Source organism: Chelmon rostratus, chromosome 12 (genome assembly GCF_017976325.1).
Source record: "Chelmon rostratus isolate fCheRos1 chromosome 12, fCheRos1.pri, whole genome shotgun sequence".
Classification (NCBI taxonomy): domain Eukaryota; kingdom Metazoa; phylum Chordata; class Actinopteri; order Chaetodontiformes; family Chaetodontidae; genus Chelmon; species Chelmon rostratus.
Window position 1 is genome coordinate 24,987,845 of NC_055669.1, and position 22,441 is coordinate 25,010,285.

A 22,441-nucleotide genomic window follows, 5' to 3' on the forward strand; every position below is an offset into this window, starting at 1 on the left:
TGTACACACGCTCGTCACTGGTGATCGGTGGAATCGGGACCTTTATTATAAGTTGGTGGATCTTTCTCTTGCTGGCGCTCAACAAATATACTGTGAATGCAAGTAACAATAATTAATATAATGATAATTAGAATAATAATAATAATAATCATCGTCCTCGTCTGCACCATGCCTTGTAAACCTGTAAAAACTAAAAACAAAACAAGAGCCAGGTAACCACCCGTCCCCCCCCCCCGCTTCGCCCATGAATAACAAAACAAAACAAAAGATTAAAAACAGGGAACGTTGAGTCAAGACTGTAGATTCTCTCTGGCTTCTTCGAAGTCCCGAGTCCACAAGCGTCGCACAAATCTCCGCCGCTGTCCAGAAGTGAGTAGAAGGAGGGTGGGGGGGGGGGTCGGTGCAGGGGGTGAAGGGGGGCAGGCCGTCCCTAACGGAGCCTCGCGTTGGCCGGAGTTCGAGCACTCGGCAAGCCTCGGTGGAGATGGACTCCTCGATCCCGGTTTCAGCGTCGGCCCGCCTCCGTGTTCGCTTGTCTGCGTGTGTTATGTGTGTGTGCGCGTTTGCCCGTTAAGCCGGGTTTACAGGGACCACGTTAAAGGGCGGTCGGCCATGACGGTCACTCGTCTGTTCTCTTTTTTGTGTGTTTTTTTTTTTTTTTAGTTTTTATTTTTCCATTTATACTGACCAGGGGTTTTTTGTCAGTCTGTCCGCCCCGGTCTGATGCCCCCGGGTACACGGAGGCTGGGTATCTGCAGCGAGTCCACACGAGTTCTGCTCTCCGGGTATTTTCAAGTCGGCTACTCTTGGCTGGCGTCCCCGCTGTCAGTCAGAATGATGCAGACGCAGCCTCGGAGGGCTGGAGGTGGGGGTTTGCGAGGCCAACCAAGGTGGGGGTGTAATTTCATATTTATGATGGAGGGGGAGGTGGTGTGTGTGTGTGTGTGTGTGTGTGTTTTAAATGTATGAGGTGTGTGTTGGCAATCTAAAGATCTGCCCGGAAACGACTCCTGATCCTCGGTGGTGTTCATGCCGATCGGTAAAAGCAGAACAAGAAGCGAGTGAGGTGGTTAACTTTCTACTTGTTATCGTGCAGAGGAGCGACTCCTCAGCTAAGAGGACTACACTGATGGAGGAGGCGGGAGGAGCCCTTTCTGGACGGGTCCTCAGACAGTGTGTGTGTGTGTGTGTGTGTGTGTGTGTGTGTGTGTGTACACAGGGCTAGTGCAGGTAATCGTCCACAGAGGCGAAGGCGCAGGAGCCGCTGCCAGTTCGTGCCATGATGGCGAGGCACTGGGCGGCCTGACCCACGGCCTGGGCCAGGGGGGGCTGCTTGGGCAGGTTGTGAGTCTCTGCAGAGAAACAGGAGGGAGGGGAGGAGCAAAGTCAGAACTGCAGACACCAAACACACAGGAGTGAGGAGGTGTGGCTTGTTGGGCAACTGACAAAATGAAATGACGACGGGTTGAAGGACTCAGAGGCTGGAGAGCAGAGGTGAGGCTTGCGGTCAGTGATGAACAGTGATGATCTACTAATGTCTCAAATCAAAAGTCAAGTTTAAACCGACTTGGTGCCGACAGCGTGGACAGCCGACCTACCTAATATTGCACTGTTGAGAGTGGAGCAGACCGGCTCTCTCTGAATGGCGTCCAGCTGGTAGCCGACTGGGCTGTTCCAGGGGTCTGAATAGGCCAGCAGGCTGAACGCATCCTGCAGCAGGAGACAAACAGCAACAGAAACTGATCACAGCACAGCACACTGCTGCATTTTCTCCTCGACACACGTCCTTATACCCTGATGCATTATCATACATCCCTATAGTTACTTTGTCACCACATGATGTAATTGTTCTGTCTTGTAGGAGCCTTTCACTCTTAAAGGAAGAGTTCGACATCTTGGAAAATCTGCTTATAATAATAATAATAACAATGATAATACATCTTAGCACAAACAGGTACCTGACCTGTGCCTACAAAAACATGGTTCAATTCAACAATAAGTTTACACAGCACGGATCAGGCAAGCTTGGTGACATCTGTTACCTTGAGCATCTTCTTGTTGGCTGAGTTCTTGCCACACTCGCGGCGGAGGTGTTCGCTCATGCTCTGGAGCTCCCTGCCGAAATGGATCATCCTCTCGATGGCCGCCTGGCTCCCGCCACACAGCTGCCTCTTGGACTGAGCTGACTCCACCTCTGCGGAGGCACAGCCAGTTCGGCATGCAAAAATGGGTATGTTTTGAAGTAGGTTGAATGTGATGGAACAGTCACAGCACAGGCATTTAGCTGGAGCGCTTACCCGGCGATGATGTTAAAAAAAAAAAAAAAAAAAAAGAGGCTGCTAGAACACACAGCTCTATCAACCTGAGGCACAACAGTACTAACGGGACAAGGGGTACGATGCAATGCTGAGAAAGGCTCAAATCAAGACACTAATACCTCTAAACACACATCACTCACAGCTCTACCCACCCATATCTGCGTCACAGTCGTCGGGCTCGGTGGTGTGTTTGGAGCTGCCGTTGAGGAAACCATTGGAGGACGATTCTGTCACTCCATTGGTGAAGTGGTCAACCTCCATGTCCACATCGCTACTGAGGGAAGACATGAAGAAACGGTCAGCGTGACAGACAGCTCACAGGGAGGACAGTAGTTCCTCCGCAATGAATGTCAACAACCCAGCGTCGCTGATGGGTGTGGTCAGCAGTGTGCTCTGTCACACCTGTAAGCACACCTAACAGTAGCGTCATGGCGTACTGCAGGAGCCCAGAGAACACTTCTACATAAATATCTATAAGATACAGTAAGATGATGCACTTTTGTTGAATCTGCAGTGGTTTTATCAGCTATGTGGATTAAGATATTTAAGTGAATGTGGATTTAAGTTTCTCTGTCTGGGTGTTGCAGTTCCAGCTTGGAAGCATAAATTCAGCTTTATAAGCAAATGTTATAAAAACACTGTTTGTGTGTGTGGTTTCTCTCAGTACCTGGTTATGGGCTGCTGGCTGCGGCTCCCGTTGAGGCTAACGTCAGAGGCTGGGAGGGTGGAGCCAGAGCCTGGGGGGCAGGGCTTGTGACTGTGAGGGGAGGAGCTGTGGCTCTTATTAGACGTCACACCGTTACAGCAGTTGCTGTCGAACCCTAAAACAACAGCAGAGTGAAATACGGACATTTGTTTGACTCACTTAATACAGAGAAAGCTCTGCTAATACTGCTGAGTTCACTTTGAAGTGATTTGCACTCTTTCCAGGTTAAAAGCTGCAGCAAAGCCAGAATATGTCAAACCGATTAGAAACTCAAATAATCATCTGATGCCTGACTTGAAGCAGAGGATAGATAGATTTTTTTCCACCAGGATATGCTGTATTTATGTAGCAACTGTCATTTAGAGACTGATCTGTGTTACTAACATTCAGGGGCTACCTAAAGATAAAAGTTAAGTCAATGGATGCCGATACAGATGCTGTTAGTGTTTCAGCCAATAGAAAAAGGAAGTTGTTGATGTGTCTGTTAATATCTCAAAGTATGTATATAATAATGCTAAACACACTGTGCAGAACAGATACCAGGCTATAAAAAGGTCATTGTTGTCACTGGATGTAAAATGGAGCAGTATTTGCACTCAGGATGAACTTGAGGCATGTTCCAATCTCCAGATGTGAATGTGCAGAGCACAGCTGGACTGTACCTGGGAGGTAGGGCTGGGAGCTGCTGGCTTTGTGGCTGGGGCTGCTGAAAGGTCGGGGGGAGCCGGGGTAACTGTCCTGAGACTTCGGGCTGCGACCTCCAAGACACCTCACCTCACTGTCTGTTCCATTCACCATCTCTATAAACTGTCTCACCCTGAGGACGCAGGAGACGGAGGGAGGACAGGGAGACAGGACGGAAGGCGGGAGCATGAAAGAAAAAAGTAAAGTGGTTAAGACAAAGTGAAGCAAAGATGGAATAGAAGAGCACACAGAGAAATAAACAAAGACAAGGCGTATAAAAACAAAAGGAGATTGAACAAGATGAACGGAGCAGTGACCAATCAAAAAAAGGATGAGAATAAGATGAAAGATAATTAAATCAATTGGAATGTTAAGCATGCAGCCATGAACACGAAAAAGAGTTAGTCGATTTACAGAGGGAGAAAAAATAACAGCGAAACACCAAATAAGAATTATGAAATAAAATTTAGGTTTTCAGAAATCTTCTTCCACTGGTGCTTTGAATAAATCAAACATTTTCTTCAACATGTCCTGTAATAAAAGCAGCTTCTTTCAGCAGACTAAACCACTGACTTTCAATCCTAAAGCCTTTTAGCAAAATAAACAGCGCAACAGTCACAGCTACAAGTTCAACAGCAAACCTGAATCAAACTGTGACTGAAGTTCCTTTCAAAATAAACAATACCTTCAGATGTTCAATACCTTCAGGTATTTTAACATTTTCATTTCGTATCATTGTTAAAAAAAAACAACATGAGAAATAAGAGGCTTCCAGTTGTGATTTTGTTCCATCGATCAGCTGTGAAAAACATTTAAATGCAGTGTTGGTCTTACTTGAGCATGAAGAGAAGGTCCGGGTTCCTCTCCAGGAGGTTGGGGTAGAGCTGCTGGGTGGTCTCGATGGCCTCGCCCATTCTACCTGACAACACCAGTTTCTGGATCTCTGCAAACCAACAGTGGACACGTTGACAACAGCTAATGCCAACGTGTAGCATGATTTTCCAAAGGTGATGCCGTTTGTCCTGGCACCTAAATTAGTTTGAGATTTTGTTATAATATTTTCCATATTTTCATATAATTTAACATTTTTATCAGCTAACATAAAAATACCAATAGAGAAACATAACATTCTTCTCCTGTGGTGTCCACTTTTAATACAATGCTAATCCAGAGTAGTGTTGGCACCTGAAAAAAAGGGCAGTGTCATTGCAGGTACCACCAAAATTACATTCCTAGTGTATAATGAAATCAAAAGATTATGCATTTTATGGAATGAGCTGCATCTCATAATGAAAGATCGTGTTAGTTCTGTTTATTTGCAGAATGCATCGTACATGAATCCTAAATTTACTTCTTCCCATAAACTCAAAACCAGTCTGGAATTAGTGTGTAGTATGGATTTGGGACAGAGCTAGAAATGCAGATTCACACACACACACATCACAAACACATTACTACTTAAAATCTGTTGTGAGATCAGGACCATCTGACACTCACATTAGTATTCTGAGCAACAGAATTGTAATCTTTAATTGTGCTGATGAAGTCATCCCTTGTCCCTCTGCTGCTCCAAGCAGGTGGCATCAACACTTTTGTTTACAAATTTCAATGGCAGATCCCAGTCCAGCCTATTAGTTGTGGTGACCATGCTTTCTTTACTTCTATGAACCGCAAACATACTTTACATACAGCATGACCTCTAATGTCAAGAAAACTCCTGGCTCACATTTCTAACCTGGTACCAGCATTACTTAGAAACATGCTAACACACGAGGACTCACTCTGTCTGTTTTTGATGGAGGCCAGCTCCTCATGCACGGCCTGGTCTGTGGATTTGGCAAAGGCTTCAGCTGTTGCACAGTAGCTGTGATGCACCAGGTAGGAAGCCACCATCCTGATGAGACAAGAGACAAGAAATACCAAATTACACTCAGTGATTCGACTCAGGACCAGGAGAACTCATACAGAGCGTTACATTTAATAAGAGCTTCTCTTCATCTGGTCACATACACCTGATCAACCAAAAAGAATTACGATATCTCTCATTACATATAATAAACAGGAAGGTTAATTTATATGCTTTTTGACGAGGAAACAACAATCAGTTTTAGTATTTCTGTGTATAGGGTGCTGTATAGGGTTATAGCAGTATTTCAAAATGTGTCTGGGTAGGAAATAGTTTATTGTGAGCATGTCAGTGCAAATGTAGTTGGTTCAATGAGGATCACACCCAAAACCAAACATTTCAGTTGAAGGCTCATTTTGGTTTACTACAACTTGCATTGCGGCAACTGAGCAAACTCAATCTGCCGATTGAGGACTGATACGGTTGGGCCTTGGGGTTTCTGAGGACATAACTGTAGGACATAAACAAGCAGTTAACTGAAATTAAACCATTATATTTGGAGATAAAACCCAAAATAACCACACTAATATTCCCTCATTGTACAGACACCCAACTAGGGTAAGTACAGAAGCTCAGAGTGTTGTTTTCATGTCCAAACTTTTGCATGTTCATAGCTAAACTGTTGGCTTGTTTGCAAACTCTTTGATCGTCTGACTCTTCATTTGTGATTCCAAATCTTATTTAATTATTATCACAAAAACAAATGATGGTGTAAATTACAACAATAAGACCCAAATTGTGATAGACCAAAATTATCCTTAAGTATGTGTATAAGAAACCTGACTGTTTAATGTGTGTGCATGTATGTTCGACTTTTGGAAGGCCATGGGAAGCCATCCCCCTATTAGTACTAAGACAACAGGTTCTTAAAGAGCATTAGTGTTAATATTTGGACAAAACCAGTTTAAAAAAAAAAAATCAGCTCTCTTGATGTTGCCAGCAGTGTTTGCAGGGACATTTGTGATCAGACTCATCAGCGCGTTACTGCTCTAAAAAGACATGAACTCTTCCCACCCATAAAGCTGACGTGATCTTAAAAACTTCCTGTTTTCAATCCCAGGCCGTGAGGCGACTTTCCTGGATAAAGGCAACGGCTCCCTCCACTCCACACCACACCACACCACACCACCCTACCCTACCCTACCCTACCCTCAACCCCAATCCCCATCAAATGGAGATTAAATCCATTCAGGACAAGTAATCATAGCAACAGAGAGCTAATCCCATCAGGGCATGGCATGAAGAGAAACCGAGTCCCACAGCTTTCACTTCTGGAGCATGGCTCCTGCTCTCTGATGGGGAAGTGGGCCATCTGGGCCTTGATCCACAGCATGTCAGATGTAATTTCCTGTCACCTACGGTATCCAATACATCCAATACACTCAATGAATGCTTATCTGCAATGTACACATATGACCAATACAGCTGATACAGCTCAGGCTGAGCCTGATGTTGGTGCAGTCTTAACAGCTGAATTACATTACCACAGGCAACATATCTTACATTACCTTGTATTCAGTGTCAATTCTGTCTACAAAAACAACCTCTTCTTCCCCACAACAAAAACAAGACAAACTAAACCGTGGTTGGGGAATTTATCTCGGCTATTCAAACACAAAATGCAACATGCGTGTAGTGGTTGATATCACCTCAATGCATCATGGCGTCTGTCAACAAAACAGAAGCAGATGCAGAGTGTCGCCCTTTTTCCACAGAAACAGACATGCAATTATTTTTTGTAGAAGTAAACGGCAAGCCACTGTGTTGCAGTTAGTTTGTGGGCATGAGCTCGCATTGATGAACAAGGCAAATCTCAAGAGTCATCGCAGCTATAAACACACTAAACGGGATGAGCTACAAGAACAAACACTATACAGTGGAGTCTGGATGCCCAATAGGCAGCTTTCACAGACCACATTCTGACAGAGACAGTGTTCTGCAGGCAGGTATTGGGGTGAGCGAGCTCATAGCTAAGAAGCTAAAATCCCATTCAGAAGGAGAATTTGTGAAGGAGCGTTGTTGCTGTTGCTGAGCTGCCAGCACCAGACAGTATCAGGACTCATTCTTAGAGATGAAGGAAAACCTGTCATTGAATATCAGACTAATGAGGTTTTATTTATGTTCACTTCTAACTTGGGAATTATTTCCACTGGACATAGTTACAGGAGAGACTTGAATGTGTCAGATTTCAACAGATTTTCCCAGTAAAAAAACAAAACAAACTCCAGAAATTACTGCACAACAGAAACTCCTGTCTGTCTTCACTGCAGCTGCATGCTTTGTTGTTTTTCCACGACCGAATATTCATTTTCACAATTGAATGCATGTTTTTATAATTCCAATATAAATTCAAATTTGGATTATTTGCTGCCAGCCCCTATGCATAGTAGACGGTGAACTGGCTATACTGACCTGAAATTAAACAACAAAAGTGGAAGCAGAGCAGCCAAAATAATGGACAGGCCACATTAAGTCACTGAACAGACTGGGTTAGCAGTATAGTGCTTTTACTGTATCTTTTGTTGAGTAAAACTAGTCTAAAAGTAACAACAATCAAGCTACCAAAATGTGACTGCAACTAAAATGCACTTTTGTCCAAACGCTAAGGCTAAACCAGAATCAAGATAAGTTGCCAAAACTGTCCAAAATCCAAATTCCATTACTCCACAGTGAACTTACTTCTGGATCATGGACTGCCACTCGCCCTCACGCTCTCCGATGGGGAAGCGGTCAATCTGGGCCTGGATCTTTGTCCTCCACTCACGCATGTAGTCCTCAATGTCGAACACGAAGGGGTGCTGGCCAAAATTTGCATCCACCACCTCCCCCGGAGTCTGAAGGCCTACGGTCGGGTACAAGTTTGGCTGGAGTAGAGAGAGATTAGACAGTAAAGAATTAGGATGCTAGAGGAAAGGGAGTTTGGGAATGTAATCTGGACAATAAATCAAAACAGGAAACAATGAGAGGCAAAACAGGAAAACAGAAAATCTCAGGAAATGAGCTTTTGTCTACAATTAGCCCACAAAACTTTATTTTACCAGCTGACAAAAGATTCTACAATAAAATTGCAGTAGCAGGGCGACAGGATTCAGACTCCTGTGATCTACAGGGGCAGTAAGTAAGATGTATATTGCACAGATTGACCATAACACATCTATCAAGCTGATCAGCGTACTGGTTTGCTCTTAAGAACCAATGATGCAGTGATAATACTGCCAGGTCCTGAGATTTCTGACTCTCTGCCTCTCTCTCTAACCTGCACTGTCTTCAACCTCCCAATCTAGGTGTACACGGGATTGAGTCAAAACACACTTCAGCGTGTGTGTTCATGGTCATGACGGAACAGCAATGTGTGTCACTGATGGGTTTTTAATAGCTTTTAGACACCAATGGAGCTCTATGGCACAACAGAAGCAGACAGATCATGCTTTGGATACAAAGACTTGTTTGTAGGATATCAATGTTTGCTTTGATCTCTTCAAAGAAAATTGACAAGAAATAAAATAAATTGAATATCGCCATCTTAATCTTCAAAAAATTACAAGCACTGTCTGATAAAATCCAAAACAAAGCTAAGCTAAACATCAGCCAGGGTCTTGGTAATAACACCACAAAAGAACAAAGACCTGGCACCACCAACTCCAAAACTTTCAAATCTGGGCACTGAGACAAAAAAGGACAGCCTAAACCCCTGTAATCCCAAAGTAGTTTTAGGGACTTTATTGAAAATATTTAGCTAATTGTATACTGTTTTATGATTTAATGATGCGTTTCCTCCTATTAACAGGACTACTACAAATGTATTCCGACAGACACACAGACAGCTACACATTGGACAGGAAGTGTCCTCTGTGCTGTTACAGTGCGAGTTGTTGACATGTTGCATGTCGATGCCTTAGGGTTAAGCACATGTCGATTTCTTGTTCCTGGGAACAGCAGTTCTGCCTTTTTCCTGATGTCCCTGATGACATCTGCGATGACAGGATGAGGAGATAAACAAATATTTGGTGAGGAGGCTTGTATGGGTACATTGTTCCACCAACCTATCAAACTAATCACAACCTTGATTTGATCAGAGGAGGTGGTGACAGAAAAGAGGCGTTCACCATGATGACTGTTATACGTGATTGCTCTTGGGTTGGTGCAAATGTCCTGAAAGGAAGGTTTAGGACTCGTCTTCAGAAAGTAAACAGGACTAGATCTTGTCTTAGAGGAAAGGTTCATAGTGTTTCTGAGTAAAGGAACTGATTCAAATCGGAGGTAGGCAGTAGGTTAAGGGTTAGGGAATAAATATAGTCAATTAAGGTCCCCATAAGAACAGCAGTGCAAAAGGTGTGTGTCTGTGTGCATCTCTCTTAGAGTTGCCTTTGTCATGGTCCAATAACCACAAAGGTCAGCTGTGCCGAGGTGACGCACTTCACTGCACAACTCTGGAGGATCATGAATGTCTGGCTCACAGCCAAGCCTGGTTTGCTGCTCAATGGATTATTGTTGTGGCTAAGACTCTTATTTTCTTCTCCCACAAAAACAGCCGGCCCAGATTTCATTTTGCTACCAAGCAAGAAGGGGGAAAAAAAAAACTTAAAAACAAGTGTCTCTCTCACATCCCAATGCGGTAAATACATGCATGAATCACATTAGAATTAATGTCTATGTGGTGTGGGTGTTGTTCACTTAATGAAGCATTGGAGCCAATTGGAGTGAGACTCCCCTCGAAATGAGGAGCCACTACAGCACAAAGCCAAACAAGTGATGTCCTGCTCCGACACAGGCAGTTTTTTGTAAGTTGTAAAAAAAAATATTATTAATTGTTCACCAGTAAATAAAATTATTATCATCATCATCATGATTATTACTATTATTATAGTAGTAGTATTTAAACTTGAAATAGGGCAACCGGACTTGGTTGTGGATACTAACATATTTCCTATCCGAGAGGTTTTTTTCAGTTCAGACTCGTCCTATCGTGTCAACTTGATGTTTTGACCCATGTGTCGTCCACATATCTAAACCAGTGGCTCGATGCCGTTCCTCTGAAGCAGTCCACTTCTCTGCTTTCTGCTTCTCCCATGTAGAGGTTAGCCACAACAGGAGACACTAGTGATCCCAAGGCACAGCCGTGCTTTTGTTTGTAAACCCCTCCTGCTGTATTCGAGGTCCAGCAGTTTGCAAATCTGGTCTAGGCAGAAGCTGGTCCTACTGTCAAGGGTGTTGCCGTGTAACAGTTGTTTCCTTGCGGTTTTTCACCACCCCCATCCTTGGTATTCATGTAAACAATGAGGTCACATCATAGGACACCATGGTTTCATTAGGGTCCAGTTTCAATCCTCAAACCCTTTCCACAAATTCCATGGAATTTTAAAGATGGTGAGGAAGTGCTGCCGACCAAGGGGGCCGAGATGGTAGATAGATGTTAGGCAGTGTTGTGAATAACAGAGTTGATGCTGCTGATTTTGAGTTTTAAGGGGGGTTCCTTCTTTGTGAATCTTGGAGAGACCATACATGAAAGGGATGGCTTCTCCAGGATACAGGCAGTTCAGCTGTTGTAAACACTGCATAGCCTTTTTCTTTTTTTTGCCTCGGTTCTTCATATGTATTAGTGTTAGGAGCCTTAGTTATTCCTGGACAGTGGATAACTCATTTTGTCATTGTGTGCTGAACACGTCAAATTATGTGGTTTAACCTATTTTAATACTTCACAGTGTCTTTTTTTTAGGTGTAAGAGGATGAAATGGCCAGACTTGTTTCTCCCTTATGTTTACCATTTTTTCCATCCAAGGAACCCCCAACTCCCTTATCATTAACATCTGAAGCTCACGAGTTTTCCAGCCTCCAATCACAAAGCAAAAATATGTTGACAGTGGAAATTTTGCAGGAAATCAAACATTTCATTTCTACAAATAGCCTCTTGTTCTACAGTTCTGATAAAAGGATTAATACACCGGAGTGAACAAAATGTGGGTACTTACTGGTAGGTCTGTGAAGGCAATACCTGCAGAGGGAGAGAGAAAGTGTCAGTATGAAGGAGACCAGGAGGCCACAGACAGTGTGTTTACAGGTACTGAGGTAATCTGGTTATTATCATCATTCTGCAATAACCTGATTTCTTAAATGTCATGTGAATTAGAAAGACAGGTTCCTTTATCAAGGTGAGAGAAACCTGGTTCACATGGCTTTGGCAGAAAAATTACCCAGGCAAAGTATTGTTGTAGCAGCAGGTATAAGGTAAAAGGTTGAATTTGTACAGTGCAGAGGAACAAAAGACAAGATTGTGACTCTGAGCAGAGAGCTCTTATAGTTAGAATAATTCAATCTAATGTCAAACTAAGACTACAAACGTCAGTTTCTGCAGTTCAACAGTATGTTGTTCACAACATTCAAATAATATTTGATCAGCAAGTAAAACATTTGGTCTTTCTCACTGGAACTTCAGCTGAAGCCAGTATGGTAGGCAGTGGGGAGGAAATGTAATGACCCATAAGATTTATGTAAATGTGGGTTAACCAGTAGCCAGGTTATTACAGTGCATGTAAACAAATTTCCTGATTTACTGTGCCAACTATTTCTCCAGACAACCTGGGGCCTTAAGTGGGGCACCTTCTGAGGCACCTTGAAAAGTACTAAATATAACTGAAACCACATTTAGTCACCCCCTTTTACACTCCGAATATTGTCAACATGTTTTAAGGTCTTTGGGGAAAGTTCCTTTTTGTTTCAACCGGCTGCAGGGAAGTGTCAGTGTTTGATTGACAGCAGCCTGCAGGCAAGTGTTGGTAGGGAACGAGAGAAAAGTAAACAGCCTTACACTGTAGCTACAAGCCCTGGCCAGACAGTGTTGTTCGTGGTACTGAGGAATAAGGACCACAAGAGCATCTAAACAGATCATTGTGATATTTCCAGGTGAGTTTACATGCTGTATAATGTGCTGCAGCTGAGCAGCTAATTAGCCAACTAGCCTGCAGTCTGACGTTAGAAATGCACTTTTTTCCCAGTGAATGTTTGTTTTGTTGCTTTTTCGACGAGCCCGTGTGCAGGACAAGACTCGTTCATGTTTGCGTTCACGGCAGATAAGAGAGAGTCTGTGGCTGGTTATTGAGTTTTTTTTCCATTGAAATGACTGTATGTACTGACTTTTTTGAGATCCTTACCTAGGCTGTGGCCATTCTTTGTGTAGAAGCAGGTGTTGTTGATGAGGTTAACGCAGCAGCCAATCACGTCACCTGTTGTAAATGTGGGTCCGTAGGGCTGCCCGGTGCCGGATGAGCAGAAGGAGTGGCCATCATCTCCATGGTAACCGTATGAGTGCTTGTCCCAACCTGAGGGATGTTAAGTGTCAGAATAAGAGCACTAGTGAAAAGGCGTAATACCCCAACAGATGCTTCATTCTTACACTAAATTTAAAACACAGACAGACAGAAATGCAGTGAAAACACAGTTGAGTCAAAGGCAAAACAGCAACATGGATACAACTTGTCCCGTGCAAACAATACTGAAGTGGAAACATATTGCAGCTGATAACACAGAGGAGAAAGATCCATCACTTAGCACTGCTCAAGAATATATTTTTCCGCATGTTGCAACCAATAATATAGACCAAAGCGCTCAAAAAAGCTAATGCTGTAACCAAGCCCTCTGCAAAAAATTTACATGCAGTGTGAATAAACAAAATGATTCTGCAGAAGTGTTTCAATTAACGTGCACCATCTCCTCAAGAAAAATGTCAAGCAAAAACAAAAATAATGGCTGGAATAAAAAGATGTCAACTAAAAGGTCTGATGTGTGTGGTGAATTGTGAATTTCACTGCAACGCAAAAAAATCGAACTCTGCACTTCCTTTTGTAGTCGGTGTGAAACAGTGAACCGCATGTCAGAAAATCAGACTTTGGGTTTTAACACTTGGCAACGTAGCCAGGACAAAAATAGAATCACTGGTATGTTTCGGCAATAGAGACCTGCAACAAGAAGCATTTGCTCATAAGGGCTGTGAAGCAGACACCTGCAGGGGTTGAGTGCCTTGCTCACGGACACTTCAGAACAGCAGGACATAAACAGTAAATGACTGCTGACGGCACTGTGGGCACTTGGAACCTTGGAAATCAGTCTTTTCAAAATTACGGGGACAGCTTGTTGTTTTCACTGACTGGAGAAGGACGAGACTCGTTTTACATGTTGACCTCAACCTCCTTTGACGATTGATTGAAACACCAACACAGTCTTTTTTTTTTACTGTTGAACAAAGCTATATATCTGAAAACAGGTTCTAGTCCTGCCTTCATCTCTGACACTTATTTACCTTCAAAACAGTTTTGAAATTTGGGTATTAAAAGCTATAATATACTAGGTATATAAGATTTCAAGTGAATTAAACATGCAAGTAATTCCATGTGTTTGTACGTTATTTCTCGGGGAGAGGGGAGGAAAAAAAGCCTCTGATGCAGCATGGACAACCTCAGGGCTGTTTTAGCGTTAGAAACCCAGAGGCCAGGATCCTGTGAGTTACTGCTGAGCTGCAGAGGTAATCCTGCCATCGACACATTCATCAGTGGAAGAGAGCACTCAACTCTGAAGCAGTTTGGCATCAGTTCCTCACAATTAGTGAATTTTCATTTGCGTCTATCAATCAGCTGGGACTCTGCAGTCTGCTCTGGGCCTCCTCTTATCTTTGTACAAAGAGACTAGAGCTCCTGGGCGGGTGTAGTTCTCAGACCACTGAAGGGTCCTGTTTGGCCTGATAACCTCTGTGGAGCGCAGAGCTCCAAATGTACCAATGCTGCCTCAATGGTACCATGCCATGGCAAAGACAACAAGCAGCAGCAGCAGAAATCCTTTCATACTCACACGTGTTTGATACCAGTTTTGAAACTATGCCAATCTTTGTTAAATCTATGCACACTGACTTTCCTAATGTGCTGGAGGATTTTAATTGCAATATTTTTGCCTTCTTAAAGCAACTTGGCCCATATCTATTTAATCTATAATTATTATTACCATTATCATATTTTATGCCCTAAAAACCTGGAAGAAAACATGTGTCCTCTTTAAAATAACTAACCTTTAACTGATACTGGAATTTTGAAGCCAATAACTGCTGGTACAGTAATATTGAAGAGTTAAAAAAAAAAAAAATTGTCCGATATATATTGTTACCAGTAACTTCATGCAGTCAAGACAGAGCCAGGCTAACCAATTCCCCCTGTTTCCAGTCTCTGTGCTAAGCTAAGCTAGCCATCTACTGCTGTTAGCTTTATATTTAACAATCAGACATGAGAGTAGTATTAATCTTCTCAGCTAAACTCTCTGACAGAAAGCAAACACATATTTCCCCAAATATCAAACTTTCCCTTTAATTGGTCATTAATGAACTGTGTCAGAATACCTACTGAACAGGACATTTAACAGCTGCCCACACAAATACAGTTAAAAAGACTCTGGTATAATATAAAGTAGACAGACAGTGGCATAAGCAAAAAGACAAATTCTTATTGCCACACCCAGAGGTGGAGGCAAAGAACACTTAAGACATGACAAGTGTACACAGTGTGATCTTACCAGGGAGTCTGTTCATGTTTACACCCTGAGCTGAGAGGCCGATGCCCATGTACCTGTGGAACAGACAGTTGAAAAGTTTATTTGGAGATGACCAGCCACCAAGTTTTAATACTCAGTAAACGGCCAAAGGATACAAATGTTGAATAGATCAAAAACAGAGGGAGAACTTTGCTATTCTTATATCCTCATCACTACTGGTGCTAGCAGTCAGCCTCTTAAAGTCCTGGGAATTATCAAGTATTATCTAGCATCTAGCTAAAGTTAGCATGTAATGCTAGCATCAATTTTGAATAAGTTTTTGTTGATACAGTGTCACAAAAGGTAAGGTGCCAAACAAAGCTTTAACCTCCAAGTACAGCTGAGGTTGACATGGAATTCAGTCATACAGTAACTGATAAGTGATACCTACGAAACTGATGAGTAGGACATTTTGACTTGCGGGAGGTACTAAATGAAAAGCCAAGTGATAACCACAGTGATAAGGATTCATCTTCTTGGGACCATGAATGTGTGTACAAAACAGCTGTATTTTTTACATGTATTTGTATCATTTAACATGTATTTACTGACAGACCAGCTGCCATTGCCATCACTAGAGCAACGCTGCTAGTGTGGCTGGAAAAACTTTCAATACTTAGTTTAAAATAATGAATCCGGTAATTATACAATTAAATGTGGGGACTTTCTTGGATAATCAACATAGTCAGACATCTTGGGTCAAGGAGGGTCAATTGGTTGAAAACAAACAGTGAAGTCACATGACCTATGGCTGCTACACTATAAAATGAGGCCCTTTAGATGCTAAAGTCTCAATATAGGATTACAAATTGGCCTCTAGCCCTGTTAAGATTTTAATCATGCTTTCACCTCATTAGATATTTTTGTGTTATGCAATCTATTGTTACAGATTTCTTAAAACTCAATTTGCTATATAGGGCATGCATTGAATAACCTCAAATAATGGCTCAATCACAATACATAACAAAACCGTTCAGAATTATTTACAGTTTGGGATCTTCCAGAGTTAACAAAGCACTACCTAGATGGGAATCATATAGCAGTGTTTCAAGTAACTAAATATGTATGACGAGGACAATAGACCTGTAATCTCCTGTTGGCTACCTTTTTTTCTTCAGATAATTTCTAATCTATTACAAAAAGAAATCCCCAAGAAATCAAGGCAAATCAGTGCTTCCTACAGGAGATAAATAAAACTGCTTATTCATAACAGCTATTCAGTGGATATAAGATGTGTTGTATTGTATGGGGATTTGGTTAACATGTTCATGTATGTATGATGTGAAAATCAAGTATTTAAACCTTGTTCTCATGCCCATATGAGTGAAATGAGCAGTCAACTCCATGACTGAGCATTTCTGCCTTGGTACTGCAGTGGACCAATGGCAGACTTAGAAACATGTATTCAGACAGCCAGGGTTTCATAGGTCACATCAAATCTTCAACTTGCTTTTGAGGGGTATCAGGGGAGAGGCAAGGTGTAGCTACATATCTATCTACATATGAAAGAAAGCTTGTCATGACAAATCCTCATCCTCGCCACTGAGTGCTAACATTACCTTGGATGCGAGCATGATAATATTAGCATGCAACATTTAAGTTCATTTTGTCATTTCACCCATAAAATAAACCTCAATGAAATATTGTTAATCTCAGAACTTGTATAAAAACCAATAAAATATAAAGTCATCAAGACATCAAGATAAAAACAATAATAAATTACAAGCATACAGTAAGACTGCATTACAACTACTGTGCAAACTGCTACAGAAAATTACATATGTAACAAAAGCTGATATAAACATTTGGCACGTCAGGATTTTTCTCCAACACAAGACACTGCCATTCCTTGAGCCAAGCCACTCACAGAGCTAAAAGTAGGGCCACAACAAATAATCATTCAAAATGATTTAAAATGAATTATACAAATATTTGGCAACAAATTTCATCATTGATTGGTTCGGTCTATGTGATGATACACAACACACACTGTGTGTCCTAATGTCTCCTAAGGTGGGGTAAGCACCTGCGCCGTCTCTGTTGTCTCTGGGGTAAGCATTTGAAAAATGGCGGCAGCAAGGACTACCGCTATAGATGAGAAAAGCACAATTACAGGCTCTAATTTGAAAACAAACTGGTGATGGATGAATGTAGCCAAGGTCCTGACAAAGCTACATGAAAGCTAAGACTTGATAAGGGTAACATTAAGCTTGATCCAGTACAAAACAGAGAGAAAACAGACAGAGGGTATTTCTGTCTGTTCTGTAATCATGCGCTTGTCTGTCAAAATGGACACACGTCTTCCGTAAATGGCAGATTTAGTTAACACTAGTTAGGTGAAATTAGATCAGAGAGGCACTTCAGTATAGTGTAGCATTATGAAGTTTTTGGAATACGTCGTTCCATTAGTTAGAGACAGTCTAAAGTGATTCCTTTATTTCTTCACAACAGAAACTTAATATCTGGTCAGATATATATCAGTTACATTTCCCTATTACTCTCAGTGCAAGGCTGCATCCTAAATGTCTACTTATTTAACTTAATTTAGTGGCCTTGTCTGTTTATTCTGGGAGGCAGCTGGACTTTAAGTTACTTGTGGCTCAGTCGTAAAATAATCAGGCTCCTATGAGGAACCACTGGCAGCTATGGGCGTGTTTTAGGCAGCTCCTAAAGAAGTTAGCAGGTGCTCCCATAGCATCAGTTATATCAGAACTGGAGAGTATTTCTTCACTGAAAGAAGAGCAAAGAAAAGCACCGAAGGCTTTTCTCCTGACTGGCTTCAGACAGAATTTTTGCTCTTAGTTGATCTAATGGCTTGAAGTTAGAGGGTGACAGATGGTTCATCCAATCACCTGTTAGGTATGTTTTTTGAAAGCGCCTGCCCTTCTGAGATGGCTCTGTGTAACAAATCACCTGGTGCACCAGTTTACGTGTCTGCACTTGCTTTGCCAAGTTGCTTAAGAGAACATTGCACAAGAAAAAGAGAATAAATTTAGTTTGTTTAATTAAAGGCTAGAAATAACAAAATTGTGCTTCTTTTAATTCAATTAACAATTGATTAACCAAAGTAATAATTGACTGATTAATTGACTGCCAAAATAGTTACAACTTGCAGCCCTAGCTAAAATATTTCTACATCAAGTATGGTCTTTCTTCTGTGTCCTTACCCATCTCGGCCTTTACTGATGATCTTCACCTCGAAGTAGTAGACCCCGCAGGCTGCTGGGATGGGGTGGGTGGCCCGGACAGACGCTGCATCTTTAGGGGTTTTTCCATGACCTTCAAGTGAGGGTAAAACACAAGACACACTCGCTTACTAAATGTGAGCTAAATCAGTCGTTTTTTTTTCCTGTTGAAAACATGCCATGTTTACTGAGAAGATGAAGAAAACGGTTTGGGGAAAAAAGGAACCCTGGGGGGGACCTCAACAACAACCGACTGCATCATTTTCTTTGAGGGTTTTAATGTGAAAAAAATTATAATTATTTGATTATGCTATACACAAACACATCTTGTTTAATACCATGCAGACAACAATACAGGTTTGGGGTTTAATCTCCAAAAACAATTTAATCTCAAATTGCAACAAATGAACAAAGTTACATCAGATATTTTCCTCGAATTGTTGATGTTTAATTGATAGTTGATTAACAATCAGTGTTAAAACTTGACCATCTCACCAGGAGTCTGTTCCAGAATCAGGTTTAATTAGTGATCTGGATTACCCTGCTCAGGAATACCTCGGACCCCTTCAGAACTGGAAAATGAACTGATGTAGACAAACTAAAGTGAAACTCTTTACCTCCATGTTCCATTTGTTCTTATGACAAAATGGCTGTCAGATGGCTACACCCTTCAGGTATGAAAAACATGATAAATGCCACAGAGCCTGTATTCAAAACTCAGGTTGAGGCATTATTATTTTCAGTGCCAATCTGTTGACTATTTTTATCTTAATCATTTGATCTATAAAATGTACAAAATAGTGACTAATGCCCATCAGAAAACGTGAATCCAAGGTAATGTCTTAAAATGTTTTTTTATGTCCAATCAACTGTCCAAAACCTTAAGACATTGAACTTACAAAGGAGTCAAAAACCTGCAAATCCTCACTTTTGTGAAACTGGAAGGAGCAAATGTTTGGTCTTTTTGCTTCATGAAAGACTTAAATCTACAACCAGATTTGCTGATGATAAGTTTTGTGTTGACTAACTGTCTCAAGCTCAATTCAAAACTCTGATCCTTATAGTCATGATGAACTCTAATGATTGATGACGACAATAATGATTATTATCTGCAGGTATAAAGTGAGGTACTTGTTTTATTTGGGCTTTGTATGTTTGTAACCTGGGACTCCTAAATGCCAGTAATCTGACATTTTCATAATAATGCTTATTTCTACTTTCTGCCATACAATTTCAAATGACATGCTTTAGCTGTTCTAAGGTATTACACAGATTATTTGCCTTTTCGGACATGTTGTGCAGAAATGTGACATATAACACAAAGTTCATCTTGTAGATGTTTGACAACATTGCAAATAACTGTTATTTCTAAGGCAATGTCTCAAAATGCAACACGGATGTAGTTTTTAGTGCTGTAATTACAAGAATTTTCATTTTTTAATGATCTTCTGATAATTTTCGCAATTGATTCTTTGGCCCATAAAATGTCAGAAAATTTTGGAAAATGCTCATTATAATTTCCTAAAGCACATCTTGAAAGGGTCAAGATGTGCTGTTTTGTCCAATCAACATTCCTAAACCAAGAGTAATTCAGTTTATTACTATTATAGAAGACAAGGACAACCAGCAAGTATGTGCATTTAAGTAGCTGGAATGAGTTGATTTTTTAACTGACATATGCAATTAAATTGATTATTAAAATAGATGCATATTAACTGACCAGTCATTTCAGCTCTAGTCCTTAGGATTGTATTACTACACTTCAGCAGGCCTTTGTATTTGAACATAAGTTACATTTATTTTTTGTAACAATAACTAATGGAAGATCCTGTTAAATTGGTAGATAAGGCATTTAATGACTAATACTTATAGAGGATGATAAATGAGGACAAGATTCCCTTTAACAAAATGTAATATTCTCTATTTTCAGTTTATGTAAGTCCATAGGATTCAGATTCCATCCAATGAGTGCCAAAACACTAAGACATTTGACAGAGCAAAGCCTAGTTAATCATAGTTAGCCTGAAATTTGCATCTTAACACTGTGGAAATGTGCTGTGGAAATAAAGTGTTCAACAACAATGCCTGTTTTAACTGGTGATCTACTTTCAGTCCACAGAAGTGGCTCATGTAAAAGTTTGCAGTGGATGCTAGAGTTACACAACACCTACATATCGGCTATAAGAGATTCAGGTGAATTTCTTGAACAGAGACCGAACATTCTAGTTGTAATAAGGAAGAGTGTGTTCAGAGGGCCGGTCAGACACAGAGTAGGAGAACACACCCAGGAAACAGAGTTACACCTTTTTTTCTTACTCTAGCCTTTTCTTGTAGGCCTGCACCAAAAATCCAGTTGATAGCTTTGCTCAGCAGCTCGTCAACCTGAATGTCAGACCAGACACTTGATATTAAACCCGCAGCAGCAAGGAACTAGCAATGCCTCCCTTGTCACCAATAGCTACTTCACTGGAAGCCTATCAATTCTTCTGAGTAGATTAGGCTAATCATGATATTTGACACTCTGCATTTCCTCTCATTTAATTACCCAATAATGCTACATTAGCCTTCCAGAGGCATGTCTAGCCCTTGTTCATTTTTACTAACGTCAAACGTTATGAATAAGTGAGTCACATCGAGCCTAACCAGCTTTAGAAGTACTTTGCCTTACGACGAGTCTCCATTTACATGTAATTTGTTATATTTCAAATGATAGCTTGACCGATTGTCCGCCGTGTACGCTTCACGGTGACAGTTCATAAAGCTGACAAACTGGTTAACAGGGTAGCTAGGAAGCTAATGAGCTAGTAGGTCAATTTTGGCTGTGGATACACCTCGCCAGCTGGTCGGGTTGCAAGATGTCCTCTGTCTTGTTGTTGATGAAGCTACTAGCCTAGCTTACTTTGTTTTTAGCCACAGCGGCAGCTGGCTTTGATCTGCTAACCGTCAGGCTAAGCTACCGTTAGCAAACTTGACGTAAGCATTGGGCAATAAAGTGCTGAACTTGAATGCGTCTTTGTGTCATACCTTTATAGTGTACACGGAGATTGTTCTGAGAGAGGCCGATGTAGCTAAACTTGTCCTTCGGGCTCCAGGAGCGAGGAAGCGGAGTCTCGTTTTCATTAACGGCTGGATAGAGCCGTCGGAGTCGCTGGTTGAGCTCTTTTTCCTGCTCGTTCAAAGCAGAGTCTCCGTGGACAACAACCGACATTAGAAACCCGCAGCCCGACGACTGTCCTGACATGGCTACGACACGAGTTTTAGTAAACTGGCTTGTCAGCAACAAGCCACAGCCACTTGTGTCAGTCAGTGTCAAGTTTTTAAGGGAGGTTTAGCAAAGCTAGCTAGCAGGCTAAGCTAACTGGCTTCGCTGGTCGTTGAGAGACAGCCAGAGCTGGTTGGCCGTGTAGCTAACCTAGCTAACGCGTTTAGCTTGGCCAGCAAAGGCAAAGCGATCGCTGAAATGGCTCAGGTTGACATTAGCTGACACAAAGCCACAAATAGAGACACAAGAAGAAGACTGTCTGCCGCGCAGGATTAGAACAAAGTAATTAAAAGACTGAAGAGAAGGTCGCTGTTGGGAGCAAAGTAACAACTAACGTTAGGCTAGACGGATCGACAAAGTATAATGAGCTCAGCTAGCCTCGATCTTTTGTTTGTTGTCGGAGCGTTATCCGCAAATCTGATTGGCTGAGAGCAGCTCCACTCACTTCCTATGGGAATGTGAAATAAATACACAGAATGAACAGTCAGTGTACACCAGATAGAAGGTGTTGTGTTAAAACAGGACAAGAACTGAAAAAAAAATCTATTGGCAATGTTTTTTTATATACCCCCCTCTTTTGTATTGAATGTACATATATATAGCTGTCTTTTCTGACATTTATTTTGTATTTTTATTCTCTTCTACGTCTCCTTTTATATTCATGCTCCTATTGCTGCTGTCTGTAATACCCAAATTTCTCCGGCAGGAGATTAATAAAGTTATGTCTTATTTTATCTTAACTAACTTATCAGTAGGTTTACAAATTAGACAATGAGTCATCATCATCACCATCAGTATTCTGCATTTATCATA

General features: G+C 41.5%; 1 protein-coding gene across 1 annotated transcript; it reads right to left on the reverse strand.

Moving 5' to 3' along the window:
• Positions 1–646: 646 nt before the first annotated feature.
• ranbp9 (RAN binding protein 9) lies at positions 647–22,026 on the reverse strand. The gene is made up of 14 exons (XM_041949083.1): positions 21,391–22,026; positions 18,349–18,460; positions 15,164–15,216; positions 12,763–12,930; positions 11,584–11,606; positions 8,294–8,478; positions 5,490–5,602; positions 4,543–4,651; positions 3,687–3,841; positions 2,986–3,139; positions 2,471–2,592; positions 2,043–2,194; positions 1,599–1,710; positions 647–1,352 (listed from the first exon to the last, which is right to left on the reverse strand). Exons 1-14 carry the CDS (start codon positions 21,605–21,607, stop codon positions 1,222–1,224), a joined length of 1,806 nt encoding a protein of 601 aa, XP_041805017.1. The 5' UTR covers positions 21,608–22,026; the 3' UTR covers positions 647–1,221.
• Between the last annotated feature and the right edge of the window lie 415 nt (positions 22,027–22,441).

Bases quoted from the DNA above. Each gene is read 5' to 3' on its own strand.
- ranbp9 (XM_041949083.1), bottom strand. From the start codon at position 21,607: ATGTCAGGACAGTCGTCGGGCTGCGGGTTTCTAATGTCGGTTGTTGTC. The intron at 15,217-18,348 runs GTAAGGACACAG...TCTGTTCCACAG, and splicing joins ATCAGTAAAGGCCGAGATGG to GTACATGGGCATCGGCCTCT. The intron at 2,195-2,470 runs GTGGGTAGAGCT...GTGCCTCCGCAG, and splicing joins CGACTGTGACGCAGATATGG to AGGTGGAGTCAGCTCAGTCC.